Source organism: Anolis sagrei, chromosome 5, assembly GCF_037176765.1.
Source record: "Anolis sagrei isolate rAnoSag1 chromosome 5, rAnoSag1.mat, whole genome shotgun sequence".
Classification (NCBI taxonomy): Eukaryota; Metazoa; Chordata; class Lepidosauria; order Squamata; family Dactyloidae; genus Anolis; species Anolis sagrei.
The window spans coordinates 89747340-89765013 of NC_090025.1; the positions used below are offsets into that span (position 1 = coordinate 89747340).

The 17674-nt window shown below is 40.0% G+C and overlaps 1 protein-coding gene across 13 annotated transcripts in view; it reads left to right on the forward strand.

The window, feature by feature from the left end:
- Window positions 1-17674, forward strand: part of PPFIBP1 (PPFIA binding protein 1) — a 218219-nt gene that overhangs the window by 130385 nt on the left and 70160 nt on the right. For 11 of the 13 annotated variants that reach the window (XM_067468858.1, XM_067468855.1, XM_067468857.1 and 8 more), the window contains 5 exons: window positions 511-595; window positions 4679-4830; window positions 7659-7789; window positions 9691-9744; window positions 15885-15942. In XM_067468858.1, coding sequence (XP_067324959.1) covers window positions 511-595; window positions 4679-4830; window positions 7659-7789; window positions 9691-9744; window positions 15885-15942 — 480 coding nt within the window. The remainder of the gene's footprint in view (window positions 1-510; window positions 596-4678; window positions 4831-7658; window positions 7790-9690; window positions 9745-15884; window positions 15943-17674) is intronic. The other 2 variants (XM_067468860.1, XM_067468861.1) reach the window with 1 other exon arrangement.

Sequence of the window (17674 nt, forward strand, 5' to 3'; positions counted from 1 at the left end):
GAAAATTTATTGAAAAAAGATTTTTAAAGAAAAAAGGAAAGTTACCTCCACAAAAATAATTGAAATTTGGACAGATGATATGTAAAAGCTGTGGCTTGGGAGGGGGTGAGGGGAGCACAGTGGTGAGGGATAGATAATATGTATAAGCAGGAAAATAATAGTAGATGCCAAAAGTTAAAGTATGGTAGGTTGTATGTTTCTGCTGTAAAACAAACATTGTATAACAAATGTATTGAATTATGATAAAATAATAAAAATATTTTAAAAAATGGAGTGGACCGTTCTGCAGTCAGAAATGGAAAGGTAAAAAGTAAGAGCTGATTCTAATAGAACAACAAGTATGTTAAGTACTCAGTTTTTGACATCCGAGTTGTCTTAAATTTCAGTTTCATGTTAGACTTAAAAATACATTGCTTGATTGCTATCAGATATTAGTTATATGATTGCGGCTTTCATTGCCCACAGGAAGGAAATATTAAATGTTGAGTATATAAAATACATCTTTTTTAGGATCAGAAGATAGAAGAACTTCGACAGTCTCTTAATCGGTATAAGAAAGTGCAAGATATGGTGATACTGGCTCAGGTCAAGAAAGGTACAGCATTAAGTTAACATTGTTGACTTTGCTAGCCATCCAACACTGCTTTACCTTTAAATTTGTTTACATGTACAAGTGGGAGATCAGAGATTTTTGACAAGAAAAGTACGTCTTGTAATCAGGGAGTCTTGTGTTCCAAATTTGCACCTTATGAAATGGACCATGCTATGGGTTATTAAGTTTGATTCATACTTTGCAATTGACGTTTTTGTTTGAGAACCCAGAAAACATGTTGCAGAGAAGCCAAGCAGTTGGAGAGTCCGTTTCTTTCATTCAGAAGGCTAAAGATATATTCAGTTCACTCTTCCATTTAGACACAGAGAATCTGAAAGTCTGCTTGACTCTAGCTGTTTTGCTTAACTTTGGGTATAGTGTTCTATAGATCTGACATATTTCTTTCTGAATGTCATTTGTATTTAAATAAACTAGAGTAGTGGTTCTCAACCTGTGGGCTGCGGACCAGCAGTGGGTGCCAGAATGAAAATCTGGGCAGCAAACCTCCTTCCTCTTTATTAATTTAATTTAATTTGTTTCCGCCTTCCCTCACTCTGTTTCCCAGCCGACTGTTGTTCTCCAGCCTGCCAGGAGGTAGTGCTGTGTCCCCACCGAGAGGCTTACAAGAGCAGCCGCAACTGAGGCAGGGAGAGAGGCAGGCAGGGATGAGGGCAGCTGCAAGGGAAGAAGAAAGGGAGGAATTGCGAAGGAGGCTGGGAGTAAGGGAGCCCTCGACATCCGTTCTTTTTGAGAGGTGCCAAGAGGGAAGCAGGTCATCTTTCCCCTGGTTTGAGAATTAACTTGGCAAAAGGAGGAGGAGGGGCCTTGAGGTGGAACTTGAGAGAAAGCCCCACAGAGTGGAGGCAGGGCGGGGCTTCTTCGTGGGCCTTTCCTCTCAGGATTTGGGCCAAGCCAACCTTAAAAGGCTGCCTGAAAATCCCCCCTCTTCTTTGCCTCTTCCTCCTCCTGTGGGTTTCTCTGTCTCATAATAGCTTTGAGGCCTAGCAGTTTCGGCCTTGCTGTCCACTCGAGGGAAGCAAGCAAGTAAATGCCTGCCCCAGAGTCGCTTGGGAAGGCCGTCTTTGCCTCCCCGCCTCACCTTTTTGTATCTTTCTTGAGAGGAAGCAGGGAGGCCTTCTGTATTTTATTTGTTGGGGAGGGAATTATTTGTGATTGGACTGCCAATGCCAAAGATGACAAACAACATCTCCCTTTAGTGTTGCACCTTGCATCAGAATTCTTCCTCAGGAATCTGAGTCCACACTGCCATATATTTCAGTTCAAAGCAGATATTGTGGATTATTTCCCATTATATTCTGGGTTTTATAGCAGTGTGGAAGGGCCCTCAAGCCCCTTCCACACAGCTGAATAAAATCCAGCATGATCTGCTTTGAACTGGGTTGTCTGCCCTATATCCCTCAATATCAAGGCAGAAAATCCCACATCATCTGAGTGTGGACTCAGATAACCCAGTTCTGCTTTGGTATTCTGGGATATAGGGTTGTGTGGAAGCACCCTGAAATATCTGCTTTGAACTAGGTTATCTCAGTCCACACTGCCATATATTCCTGGTCAAGGCAGATAATGGAAGGGCCCTTGGTTATCTGAGGCCTTTTCTACACAGCTGAATAACATCCCACGTTTTCTGCTTTGAACTGGAATATATGGAAGTGTGGACTCAGATAACCCAGGGCCCTTCCACACAGCTCTATATCCCAGAATATCAAGGCAGAAAATCACACAATATCTGCTTTGAACTGGGTTATCTGAGTCCACGCTGCCATATACACAGCAGAAAATGTGGGATTTTTTACCTTGATATTCTGGAATATAAGACTGTGTGGAAGGATCCTGAATTATCTGATGGCCATCCACACAACCCAGAATATCAAGGCAAAACATCCCACAATATCTGCTTTGAACTAGGTTATCTCAGATAATGTGGGATTTTCTGCCTCAATATTCTGGGATATAGGACTGTGTGGAAGGGCCCTGAATTAACTGAGACCACACTGCCATATATTCCAGTTCAAAGCAGAAAATGTGATATTTTATTCAGCTGTGTAGAAGAGGCTTCAGATAACCCAGTTCAAAGTAGATACTGTGGGGTCTTCTGCCTTGATATTCTGGGTTATATGGCTGTGTGGAAGGGCCCGGAGTTATCTGAGGACCCTTCCACACAGCTAGACGACCCAGAATATCAAGGCAAAACATCCCACACTATATGCTTTGAAATGGATTATATGAGGGCCCTTCCACACAGCTATATAATTTAGGGACCTTCCACACAGTCCTATATCTCAGAATATCAAGGCAGAAAATCCCACAATATCTGCTTTGAACTGAGTTATCTGAGTCCACACTCAGATAATGTGGGATTTTCTTCCTTGATATTCTGGGAAATAGGGTTGTGTGGAATGCCCCCCAGATTATCAAGGCAAAAAAATCCTACAATATCTGCTTTGAACTGAGGTGCCTTTTACACAGCCATATAACCCAGAATATCAAGGCAGAAAACCCTACAATATCTGCTTTGAACTGGGTTATCTGAGGGCCCCTTCACACAGCCCTATACCCCAGAATATCTGCTTTTAAATGGGTTATCTGAGTCCACACTCAGATAATGTGGGATTTCCTGCCTTGATAATCTGGGACATAAGGCTGTGTGGAAGGGCCCTGGGTTATCTGAGTCCACACTGCCATATAATCCAGTTCAAAGCAAATAATCTGGGATTTTATTCACCTATGTGAAAAGGGCCATAGCCATATAACCCAGAATATCAAGGCAGAAAATTCCACAATATCTGCCTTGAAATGGGTTATCTGAGGACCCTTCCACACAGCCATATAACCCAGAATATCAAGGCAAAAATCTGTATCAGAAACTAGAGTTTATGTGGTCTATCCAATGCAATTTTCTGAATCAGCACCCCAAATAACCAAACCGAATCTAAAGTTTTCCAAAAACTGATTCGTAATGCTTTTGGTACTAATGTTGGAGAGTGGTCCCTGGTCAAAAAAAAGTTGAGAACCAGTGAACTAGAGTTTTAGGTGATAGGTCAATGACACTTAAATCCCATTCATTTCATTAATCTGCTCCAGGATCGAGGTCTACACATTAAGGAAATATTTTCCTGTTTCAGGCTAAAATAGTTTAGATTTGTGTAATCAGGAATATTGTGAGAGAATGCCTCTAGAACATGGCCATATAGCCCGAAAAAAACCTACAACAACCCAGGAATATTGTGGGTTAAATAACTTGGATCAAGGAATCCACAACTCTGAGTTTGCAATGCCTGAGCAAGGCATTTGATGACCTGAGACCATGGTGGTCTCTCCTGACAACAGTCATATGGTTCCTGACGTGTCACAGCAAACTTGTTTTTCCCGTTTATCTCTAGACTGCAATTCTGTATCTATTTTCCTAAGAATATGATCCATTACATTCAGTGAGACATACTTCTGATATAGAGGATTGGGTTCCCTCGTTCACTGCTTCCAAATGAGATTCCGCTTAGCTCAATGTTGGGGGTCACAAAAAAGTTAACAACAGTAAATGATTTTTGAATGCCACCTAGACATTAATCAAACCTTGTAGTGTAGTGTTTACAGTTAACTTTGCAGATGATACTTCAGCTGTACTCTACAAAAAGAAGATCAGCCTGTTTAAGAAGCCTTTCCAATGCTGATTTATTATCAGGAAATATTTGATTTTTATATCTGTTTTTTATACCTGAATACCTGGGGTTACATAAAAATAGCTTGGGCAGAAAGGGGCCACAAGTGGAAAAGATTTTACAAGTCCTGCTCTAGATAACAGCCATTGTGTATTAAAATGGAGCCATTGCGAGTGTGTATTTTCAAATGGAGAAATCAGAAACTGTCATTCTTGAATTCAGCTGTCAAATATTGTTATGTGCTGAGTAGTTTTCTCAAATAACTTGAAAAAGCATGATCATTTAGACAACAAAGAATCGTTTAAAATTATAGGAAATAAATAAACCTACTTGTCTCCATAAATAGGAAGTTCCACAATATGCATAAAGAATGCCGTTAGTCAACAGTATTACCTTTCTGTGCTGACAGGCAAGAATGATGAATGTGAGGACTTGGCAAATTCAGGATCCATTTCAGTAGCCTTGTCAGATGATGCACAGAATCTAAGTGAACCTGAGAAGAGTCCATCTCCTACAGGCTCGCCAAACCATGAAGAGTTTAGAGCAAAAACTCCTGAAGAGGTAGTATTTCTCTGTTCCCTCCCACCTCCTCATATGGTTCCTTATAAACTTCACTTGTAACCCGGCTGTTTGGAAGAATTACTTTCTCCCTTGTAAGAGGTATAAATGTATATTAAACTTAGTATTATTTTCACAAATGATGTGTTTGAGCTGAAATACTTCAATGAAACGTTGTTGATTGAGATAGATAGATAGATTTAGTACCAATGAATCTTCGAGCACTGGTTAATAGTAAACCAAGAGTTGGTTTTCTGCCCAACCCTTCTCTCCCACCTCTACCCTTTTGTGCTCTGGTTCTACTCTTCTTCCCATTCCCCACAATCTGGAAACCATAGTCTGTTTAATAACCAGGAAATCTCAACAGAAAATTAAAGTGGGAATGGGAAAGCGCCTGACTCCAGTTACTTTTCCTGGTTGTTAAATCCTGATAATGCTGGGAAACGTTGGGTGAGATCATCTGGAGTTTTGGAGTTCAATGTCATCTGCACGCAGATGATGTTCAACTCTATCACTCCTTTCCACCTGCTACTAAGGTTTTGAACTGGTGCTTGGCAGCTGTAATGGTCTGGATGAGGGGGAACAAATTGAAATTGAATCCAGACAAGACAGAGGTACCCCTGGTCAGTCTCAAAGCCGAACAGGGCATAGGGTTACAACTTGTGCTGCATGGGGTTACACTCCCCCTGAAGACCCAGGTTCGCATCTTGGGAATTCTCCTGGACTCATAGCTGAGCCTGGAACCCAAGGTCTCAGTGGTGGCCAGGGGTGCATTCACACAATTAAAACTTGTGCGCCAGCTGTGCTGTACTTTGGGAAGTCTGACGGTTACACTCTGGTTACATTCAGTATAGACTACTGTAACACGCTCTATTTGGGTTGCCTTTGAATACTGTTCGGAAGCTTCAAATGAGCAGCCAGATTGCTCACCAAAGTGGTGTTCAATGAGCTTACAAGTCCCTTGTTATGCCAGCTCCACTGGCTGCCAGTTTGCTGCCAAGTACAATTCAAAGTACTGGCTTTAGCCTATAAAGCCCTAAACGGTTCCAGCCCAGCTTACCTGTCCGGATGTATGATGAACCATCTATGAACCATCTCAGAGTTTAAGATAATCTGGGGAGGCCTTACCCTCTGTCCCACCTTCTTCGCAGGTGTGACTGGCGGGGATGAGAGACATGGCCTTCTCAGTGGTGGCCCCTCGGCTGTGGAACTCCTTCCCAAGGGATATTAGATCAGCCCCTTTTTTCCTGACCTTCCACAGAAAAGTGAAAACATGGCTTTTTGAACACGCTTTTGGGAACCTAGTGCAATAGATAAACATGGAACTATGTGAAATCGAATACTGGAATAGCTTAGATTGGACTATGAGGCTAATAGTGAAGGTAGTGATTTTATATGTTCTTAAAGGTTTCAATGTATGTATTTTATCATTCTGTTTTAAATGTTTATTGTAATTTTTACATTGTTTTAAAGGCATCGAATAGCTGTCTATGTTGTAAAGCCGCCTTGAGTCACCTTCGGGTTCGAGAAAGGCGGGGTAGAAATATCTTAAATAAATAAATAAATGTGGAAGGCGGTAGGAAAAGATGAGCACATTACACATGACTTGATGATAAAGTAAGCCATAGTTTGTGAGAATCAGCAGGACTGTTGGCGATCAGGTCTCCGCATTTATAGATCTCAATAAGTCAGAGCTGATTTGGAGACACGTAACAACACAATTTTTTTTGTGTTGTTATTTTTTTTAGTGGAAGAGTGGAGCCCCTGATGGTGCAATGGGTTAAATCTTTGTGCCGGCAGGACTGAAGACTGACAGGTTGCAGGTTCGAATCTGGGGAGAGCATGGATGAGCAGTCTTTCAGCTCTGTCTCCCCATTCAGGGACATGAATGAAGCTTCCCACAAGGATGATAAAACATCAAAACATCTGGGCATCCCCTGGGCAACGTCCTTGCAGACAGCCAATTCTCTGACACCAGAAGCATCTTGCAGTTTCTCAAGTCACTCCTAAATGAAAAAAAAGTGGAAGAGTAATAAAGCAGGAGTGCTACATACAATCTGCCCTCCACATTCACTGAAATTAAGGGCAAAGATCACCTACAAAAGTAGAAAAATGTGAATTAGAAACTACTATCTTTCTAGGAATCTCTTCCAGTGCAATTCTATGATCAGTGTTTTCTGGAAGTTGTCCACAGAGTTGTGCTGGGGAACCTAGAGAGCTGTTCTTTCCAGGGATCACTACATCCTCCAGTAGAATTTTAGGGTCAGCATCCAGCAGAAGTTAAGCATATACCTGTTTTTACTTGAGTCTAATGTGCCATCTAATCTAATCTAATGTGCACCTCAATTTTCAAAATTCCGAAACCCAAAAACATAGTTACCATGTTGTGCGAGTCTAATGTGCACTCTAATTTTGGGAAGATAATTTAGTCAAAAAAGGTCAGAATTAGAATACAGTAGTTGCACTGGAGGATCTAAAGATTCCCTAGAGAGATCATATTAATAAAATCCATGAATAATTAAATCCACAAACGTCAAATCCATACATGTGGAGAGTTGACCGTGTATCTAACTGTCAGTGAATAACTTTGAACAATAACAAGATCTGCTTCTGGGCACATGGATCAGTTTAGATGAGGACTGCAACCCCTAGCTGGTTGAGAAAATGTATTTATTAAAAAGATGCATAACCATCTTCTAAATTATGGAACAGATATTTTAATCTTATAAATCATATGAGTAATATAAGGCTTCAGACTATCAAGCTTGAGTGCATTGTGCTTCAGTGTCCATCCAATAAATGTGTTTCTTGATGTCTTTTTTTCCATGTAGGATTCACTACAGATCCACACTAGTGTTTTTCAAGTTTCCATTCCTTCTTTCTCACCATCATTCAAACATTCGGACGAACCTACTGATAAAGTAAATGCCCAGTCGGAAATCGAAGTTAGAGATCAAGTCAGGTATGGGTCCTTTTAAAGAGAAGATGCAATAGTACGGAAAAGGGAGGATGACAGAGAAGTAAACCCCAACTTGAAAATATTGAGTACATTCCCTGTGTTGGAAGCCTGATGCATTTTGGGTTTAGGGTCAAATGTGTGCAAAGGAAGAATTTAACACAATTGTATTGGTTCTTCAGGCCAGTATTCTCCCCTTGGCTTGCTCATACTGGTAAAAACATGAATATGATGTAATTGGAAGTCCACTTCTCATTTCCAATGGACTATGGAAAATTGGAACAACCATATTTATGATCAGGTCCAATCTGAAATCATAACATATGTTATCCGGCAGGATATAAAGGAGGATAAAACAGAAGATATTAGAAATAAATGGAAGACCTATATGGAATGGATTGAAAGCAGTGAAGCTAATGTAAATATTATACAGATTTTTTTTAAAAAATTACAAATGGTTAAGCATAAAGATATAGGGAAAATATGTGGTTTGGGGAAAGGGTGATGGGGGTTGGGGAAGAGAAGAATGTATAAAAGGAGAAAGTCCAGATAAAAGAATTATATGAAAATTAGATGTTTATAGGTATATGCATCAATAGAAATAAAGTGTAGATAAAATTATGCAAAGCAGAAATTATATATATATATATATATATATATATATATATATATATATATATATATATATAATAAAAACAACGGATCATCAGTGGTTACTACAATAGCCAAGTGAATTTTTCTATAGCCAGAAGCAGGAACAGTATTTGGAGGGCAGCTATTTCTTTCATGCCTTGCCTTGGGTTTCCTGTAAGTAGCTAGTTGGTTTTGACTAGCTACAAGTGCTGGAAGATGAGATGGAGCATTTCTAAAGCCTTTTGAGCCACTATATCAAGAGTGAAGCCTCGGTAATTGTGGTGGAGACAACTGTTTAGAGCAAGGGTCCTCAAACTTCTTAAACAGAGGGCCAGGTCACAGCCCCTCAAACTGTTGGAGGGCCGGATTATAAATTGAAAAAAACATGAATGAATTCCTATGCACAGTGCACATATCTTATTTGTAATTCAAAAAACACTTTAAAACAATACAATCATTAAAATGAAGAACAATTTTAACAAATATAAAATTATTAGTATTTCAGTGGGAAGTGTGGGCCTACTTTTGGCTGATGAGATAGGATTGTTGTTGTTGCTGTGTGCTTTCAAGTCATTTCAGACTTAGGTTGACCCTGAGCGAGGGCCGGGAAAATGACCTTGGAGGGCCGCACCCGGCCCCCGGGCCTTAGTTTTAGGACCTCTGGTTTAGAGGGATGGGAACAAATTGTATCCCTGTCAGCTATGATGTACAGCCCGGTGCTACAGAAGAGACATCACAGCACACCCATTTCCCATTTAGAGAATCCTCAAAGCCTTCTGGGATGTATTAAGAAAATGGGGTGGTATAAAAAGTCCCATTGTTGGATCTGCATATGGGTTTGCATAGCTTGGGGCAGAAAATTGCCCAAAACATGAACCATTTTTATTTAAAAGAATAGGAATTGGTGGGGCTTAGAGAATGCCAGTGAATGTTGGGGATACTAAACAGTTTAGTGGCTCCACTTTCCCCACCATTGCATTTTAAACTATGTGTTGCATACATGTGTTTTACCATGTATGCAACCCCCCTCTCCCCATGATATCTTAATGATAAAGGTTTTCTCAAGATGTCTTTCAACTTAAATATTTTTTCTGGGTTTTCTTCGCTTCCCACAACAAGGACTTAGATTAAATCCATCAGCTGTTATGTTAGGCATTTCATCTTGGTCCATTTGTGGACCATGCTTTTTCTACTCATAAAGAAAATCAACACTTGAGACCCTTCTATTAAGAATGCATTTTATTTATTATATTATATATTGCTGCTGTTTACAGTGAGAAGAACACACCAGTGTCCTCTATAGAATCACAGCTAGGTGATACCAAATTGTAAGTATCATACACTAAAGCTAAAGCTAAGACATGTTTTTTTCATAGTGAAAATTTTGCTACAGTATTTTTTCACGCTTTTAACTCTCCTTGCTGTTCATTGTTATTATCTAGCTTAATTTTTCCTTTCTGTTCCAGTATGAAGTATCTGCAAACAAGTTATATAGCACTAGGGATTTATTTATTTATTATTTATTTATTTATTATTTGCACTTGTTAACCGCCACTCTCAGCCCGAAGGCGACTCGTGGCGGTGTACAGAACATAGAACATAAAGACAACAGTTACAATAGATCAGGACCATAACACACATCTTACTAATACACAGCTAATTAAACTAAAAATCCGCTTCGTCTTGTTTGGGTCATAATCAATCTCGTAGTCATAGTCCATTCCGGTGGTCATTCCAAAAACATAGCACTTAGATAAAGGCCTTTCCGAAGAGCCAGGTTTTCAGGCCCTTGCGGAAGGCCATGAGGGAAGGCGCCTGTCTGATTTCAAGAATATTGTAATATTTTCCCACTTTGTTTTTTGTTGCCTTTTATGTTAAGGCCAGGGGAAAATTGGCTGGCTAAAGAGAGATCTAATATGACAAAATTATTAATCCATACTGACTATGCTTAAGTCAATGACATCATAAAGTGCATTGCTGAATTGAACTGGATGCTTTTATAACAGAATTTTATAACAGAATTTCTAACACAGTACAGGTTGAACATCTTTTATCCAGAATTTGAAAATTCAAAGTACTAAAAAAAACCTCCAGAATTGTCCAGAAATGTGGCAGAGTTAGTGACATTTGTACTTACTGATGGTTCAGTGTACATCAGTTCTGTTTTGTATATTAATTTATTCAAAATAGGTTATAAAATTACCTTCTGGCTATGTGTATAAGGAATATATCAAACATGGAAAATTTCATGTTTAGATTTTGATTCCACTGCTAACATCTCATTATGTATGTGCATGCTAATACAGCTGTTCCAAATATAAAATCCAGAACACTTCTGGTCCCAAGCATTTTGGATAGGGATATTCAATCTTTTGTTGTTTAGCATAATAATTTTCTTACAATCTTAATGGAGTCAAAATGATGAAATTGCCTTGAACAATGGGTTCTGCTGACCAGCCACTGCCTATTGTGGTTACTAAGTGCAGTTCAATGGCTTGGGATGACTGTTTTATGAAGAAATACGCCTTGCCTAGAAAGAGGAGCTTGATGGTGATCGAGTGGTCCCTAATGTCTGCCTCGCAGGCATTGGAGGAAATGCCAGAGACAGAAAATCAGTTTTGCTTCAACCTGTCATGTGGAGGGGCACCATGTTGCCCGGATTCATAAATTCAAACAGAGAATGAATATCTGCAGTTGGAAGGTAGAATAGCAGGCAGATTGAAATTATAAAAAGAATATGAACTTAATTAATTAGCTCTTTTCCACAGTTTATTTGGTCATTATACAACTGACATTTTTTGGTATCCTTCTTGCAAGTAAAGATAAGATTTGATTACAAAATTATTCCAAATTAACGTAATAGTAAAATTTTAGAGGGATGGAGCCAGATCCTATCTCACAGCTAAGCAGAGTTGGATGTGGTGAGTGCTTGGAAGAGAGCTCTCCTCAAATGCCAGAGGCTGTAGGCTATATTCAGGAGAAGGCACTGGCAAACCACTTTGGAATATATCTTTCCCATCTATGATAGTGTTGCCATACATTGGAATCAAAAGGACTTAACGGCAGCACAACAAACATTAAATAGCTGTAAACCATTTTTATTACGGTTTTGGGACGAATGCAAAAGAGAAGGGGGCTACGTGAAATCCCAGGATTAGAGTAAATAATGGAAGATTGAAATGAATATTCTAAAGCAGAAATCAGTGTTGCAAGTTTGCAGAATGAAAGCGTTAGCTCCTTTGTCAAAATGAAGCCATTATGGAGCAAAATAAACATTTTTTAAAAAGGCTGGTCAACTTGCCTACCCACATTGGGGTTGAACTGCCATTCCCATTTTCACTATTGTGTATGATGGCAAGGGTAGATGGGAGGTGTAGTCCAAAAACACCTGAAGGGACAGAAAATCTCTCCAGAATAAAGGTGACTTCTGGGCTCCAGTTTTCATGATAAAATATTAAGGGTTTTTATATTTTTAATCACAAGCATTATATTTTTGATGATAATACCCAAGTGGTTATTTTATATATTCAGTGGAGCAACACCTTACTTCTTGAATTAGTTTTCTTTGGGTTTAATAAGCAATCGGGTTTAAAAGTAAATCTTAAATCTAATGTGTAGACACATGTTTATTGATTGCATGGCTGGTCATTTCCAGACCAGATGGGATGGCTCGAGAAATATGCTGCCTACCGGGGGCAAAAATACACCATATCACTCAGAGGCTCACTAGGCTCCTCAAGCCCTATCACCGTCCTCCCCTCATGTTGATTCATGTAGGAACCAATGATACTGCAAGGCATACGTTTCAAAAGATCACAAATGATTTTCGAGCTCTAGGAGCAATGCTAAAAGAATGTAATGTACAGGTGGTCTTTTCATCCCTCCTCCCTGTTGTAAGACACGGACCCACAAGAGCCAGAAAAATAGTACAGGTCAATGACTGGCTTAGAAAATGGTGTCAGGAGGAACGTTTTGGCTTCCTCGACCATGGCCTGCTATTCCAGGAGGATGGCCTACTGGCAAGGGATGGGGTGCATCTCACACAAGTAGGAAAACACCTTTTTGCTCACAGACTCGCAAACCTCATTAGACACACTTTAAACTAGGTCCACCGGGGGAGGGGGACAACAGCCTTGCGAACACTACTTTACCCATAATGTCTGGGAATCGCCAGAAGGCTAAACGGAGGGCTGCACAAACACAACAAGGACCAAGTACCAAAAGCACAATAATCCCAATTAAACAGCTCAAGGGAAGATCCCAGGGGCTCACATGTCTTTACACTAATGCACAGAGCATGGGAAATAAACAAGACGAACTCCAACTTCTAGCACTACACCACAAATATGATATCATAGCCATCACTGAAACCTGGTGGGATGACTCCTATCGCTGGAATGTAGATATCGAGGGGTATAACCTCTTTCACAGAAACCGAACAAAGGGGAGAGGAGGCGGAGTAGCCTTATATGTCAAAAACTCTTATGCTGCAGAAGATATTCAAGACAGCAATCTGGGAAACCAGCTTGAAATCATCTGGATAAGAATCAAGGGAACTGGGACTCAAAAAGATGTCGTTGTAGGCGTCTACTACAGACCCCCAAGCCAGGAGGCACAGAAAAGAGATGTAGTAGTCATAGGCGATTTCAACTATCCCGATATTTGCTGGAAAACAAACTCGGCCAAGAGTACAAGGTCCAACAAATTCCTCGCTTGCCTTGCAGACAATTTCATGGTCCAGAAGGTAGAAGAGGCAACAAGGGGATTGGCTACTCTTGATCTCATCCTAACAAATGCGGAGGACCTGATCAATGCGGTCGAAGTGGTAGGATCCTTAGGGGCAAGTGACCATGTGCTCCTGCAATTTGAGGTACAAAGGAAGGCCGAAACTAAGACAAGTCAAACCCGCATTTTGGACTTTAGGAGAGCTGATTTCCAAAAAATGAAGGAAACGCTGAGCAGCATTCCGTGGACACAGATACTAAAAGACATGGGAGTTACGGATGGATGGGAATTTCTCAAGAGTGAAATACTCAAGGCGCAATTGCAAACCGTGCCAACAAAGAGAAAAAATAGGACAAGTGCAAAGAAGCCAGAATGGATGTCCAAAGAACTTCTAACTGTGCTAAGACACAAAAGAGACATGCACAAGAAGTGGAAAAAGGGAGAAATCACCAAAGAAGAATTCAAACAAATAGCCAACACCTGTAGGGAAAAGGTCCGCAAGGCTAAAGCACAAAACGAGCTCAGGCTTGCCAGGGACATTAAAAACAATAAAAAGGGCTTCTATTCTTATGTCAGTAGAAAAAGGAAAAACAAGGAGGCAATAGGACCTCTTCGCGGAGAAGATGGGGCAATGCTGACAGGGGATAGGGAAAAGGCAGAACTACTTAATGCCTTCTTTGCCTCGGTCTTCTCACAAAAAGAGAGTCTTCAACCTCAGCAAGATGGAGTGGATGAGGGATTGGAGGACATCCAACCCCAAATTGGGAAAGAAGTCGTCCAGGAATACCTGGCCGCTCTTAATGAGTTCAAGTCCCCAGGGCCAGATCAACTACACCCCAGAGTATTGAAGGAACTAGCGGAAGTCATTTCGGAACCATTGGCAACCATCTTTGAGAGTTCTTGGAGAACGGGAGAAGTTCCAGCAGATTGGAGGAGGGGCAATGTGGTCCCAATCTTCAAGAAGGGAAAAAAGGATGACCCAAACAACTACCGCCCGGTCAGCCTCACGTCGATACCGGGCAAGATTCTGGAAAAGATTGTTAAGGAAGTGGTCTGCAAACACTTAGAAACAAATGCAGTCATCGCTAATAGTCAGCATGGATTTATCAAAAACAAGTCATGCCAGACTAATCTGATCTCTTTCTTTGATAGAGCTACAAGCTGGGTAGATGCGGGGAATGCCGTGGATGTAGCGTACCTGGATTTCAGTAAGGCCTTCGACAAGGTCCCCCATGACCTTCTGGCAAGGAAACTAGTCCAATGTGGGCTAGGCAAAACTACGGTGAGGTGGATCTGTAATTGGTTAAGTGGACGAACACAGAGAGTGCTCACTAATGCTTCCTCTTCATCTTGGAAAGAAGTGACAAGTGGAGTGCCGCAGGGTTCCGTCCTGGGCCCGGTCCTGTTCAACATCTTTATTAATGATTTAGATGAAGGGCTAGAAGGCATGATCATCAAGTTTGCAGACGACACCAAATTGGAAGGGATAGCCAATAGTCCAGAGGACAGGAGCAGAATTCAAAACGATCTTGACAGATTAGAGAGATGGGCCAAAACTAACAAAATGAAGTTCAACAGTGACAAATGCAAGATACTCCACTTTGGCAGAAAAAATGAAATGCAAAGATACAGAATGGGGGACGCCTGGCTCGAGAGCAGTACGTGTGAAAAAGATCTTGGAGTCCTCGTGGGCAACAAGTTAAACATGAGCCAACAATGTGATGTGGCGGCAAAAAAAGCCAATGGGATTTTGGCATGCATCAATAGGAGCATAGTGTCTAGATCTAAGGAAGTAATGCTACCCCTCTATTCTGCTTTGGTTAGACCACATCTGGAATATTGTGTCCAATTCTGGGCACCACAATTCAAGAGAGATATTGACAAGCTGGAATGTGTCCAGAGGAGGGCGACTAAAATGATCAAGGGTCTGGAGAACAAGCCCTATGAGGAACGGCTTAGGGAACTGGGCATGTTTAGCCTGAAGAAGAGAAGGCTGAGAGGAGACATGATAGCCATGTATAAATATGTGAGAGGAAGCCACAGGGAGGAGGGAGCAAGCTTGTTTTCTGCTTCCTTGGAGACTAGGACGCGGAACAATGGCTTCAAACTACAAGAGAGGAGATTCCATCTGAACATTAGGAAGAACTTCCTGACTGTGAGAGCCGTTCAGCAGTGGAACTCTCTGCCCCGGAGTGTGGTGGAGGCTCCTTCTTTGGAAGCTTTTAAGCAAAGGCTGGATGTCCATCTGTCAGGGGTGATTTGAATGCAATATTCCTGCTTCTTGGCAGGGGGTTGGACTGGATGGCCCATGAGGTCTCTTCCAACTCTTTGATTCTATGATTCTATGATTCTATGATTTAGTTGTAATTTTATGATTCACATTTGTGGCCTAAAAGGTAGCTTGATTATGGATATCTATTACGTTTGTAGCAAAGCTCAGATTTGAATCAGTGTGTTTTATAGTTCTTAATACTGTTTCATTATATAGTATTCTAATTCGGTTTAATTGAAATAGATGGTATCTCTTTTGTATGCATTGCTATTTTTTGTGGAGCAGATTAACATTTCAGAATATTCCTTTCACTCAGAATATGCTCATTTCATTACTTAAAATGCAAAGTGAATTAAACACTTTGTATTTCAAGAAATGAAGGGAGCATATAAAGGAAGCATCTGGTCTAATTCAAATAATATTTCTGAGACACAAGGTTTAGTTACATTTTTTCAAACTGTTTCCTTGTAGAACTTCAGCCCTGCAAAAATCCAGTAGCTTGGGAAACCTGAAGAAAGAATCAACTTATGTGAGTAATCCTATTTGTTATATTGGTAGTTACTTTTACAGCGATGATCCAGACTTGCATGCACACACATGCGTACGCATACACATGTACACACAAACATACTTGCATTCCTTCAGTTCGCATATGCATGTTGATCACTTCATGATAGGGTACAAAGTTATGAATTGTGTTACTGTACAAAGTTATGAATTGCATGTGTGAAAAGTTTATCTTATTGCCAATGTAGAATAGAGTGGTACATACAGGAGATCTATACAGTCAGTCCTCCACATTTGCAGGCTTCACTTTTGTGGATTTGTTTATTCATTATTTAATTGACATGCTATCTCTAGGTCCCCCAGTATGACTCTAAGGTCAACTTCCACTACAAGGTTGTGTCAGGGGATGTAATGATTCCTAGAAAGAACAATTCTCTAGGTATATGAAGGCCTTCCAGCATTATTCTATCATCATTTTCGGGTAGAAGTTTACCATTGTGTTGCATTTGAAGACCTAGAGAAATGCTATCTTGGGTTTTAAAAAAGGGAATAGCAAATTTGGAAGAGGTTGAAGAAGATATGGGTGAAGAGGAGGAGATAGAGGAGGAGGAAGAGGAGAGAGAGGAGGAGGAGGAGGAGGAAGAAGAAGAAGAAGAAGAAGAAGAAGAAGAAGCAGCATGCCAAAAAAATTTAAGAATTTACTCAACATTAACGGTTTGAACTTTCCAAACAAAAGACTTTTTTTAAATGCAATTAAAAAAAGAAGTATCATATGGTGGCTTTACAAGAGGCGCATAAAGCACAAAACATGTGGCTTATTTACATAATAAAATATTGGGGCAAGCCTTTTATTCTTCTACATTAGAAAAAAGGAGTGGTGACATATGTAGGCAAGACTATTCCAGAAGAACTGGCATTTAAAAACCAGGAAGAGAGGATGATAGGATTTACTATTAAAGTCCAAAATAAAAAGATATTACTCTGTAATATCTATGCCCCAAATAATTCAAAAACAACTTTCCTAGAGAAGTTAAGAACATGTATTGAAGATCAAGAATTTTATAGCTTAATAATTTCAGAGAACTTCAACAGAGTGGTAGAAAGAGATCTGGACAGAAGTAATGCAAACCAACAGAAGAAAGGAAAAATAAACCAGCTAGGGAACCTACCAAGTACATTCATGAAGATGCTAAAAGAGTTGGATTTGAAAGATGCTTGGAGAACAAAAAAGGAAGGCAAAAAAGATTATACGTTTTTCTCGGCCAGACACAAAAGCTGGTCAAGGATAGACATGATTTAGACATCAAAGTCAATAACAGCAAATATAAGGAAAATAAAAAATCCTGTCAAGAATGGACTTGGATCACTGGCCACTGGAACTCAAAATTTCAATACCAAGAATTGAAAGGAGGTGAAAGTTAGATGAAAATCTGTTGAAAAAAGAAAAAATAGGAAAAAATAGGAAGACCCCAAAAGAGTATTTTGAAATAAATGACACCACAGAAACACACATATACACAATGCAGTGATAAGAAGAAACTTTATACAACAAAAATCACTAAAAAAATAAAATTACAGAAAATGAGAAATATTGGAAGAAATAGAAAAAGAGGAAGATGAATTTAAAAAATCCAAACAATACGAGGTCACAAAAATATAGAACTTCTACAGAAACCAAGGGAATTATTGGGGATGGAAGCGAGAGCCAAACAATTGAAATATATAAGGCAGGATTATTTCCAAAATGCAAATAA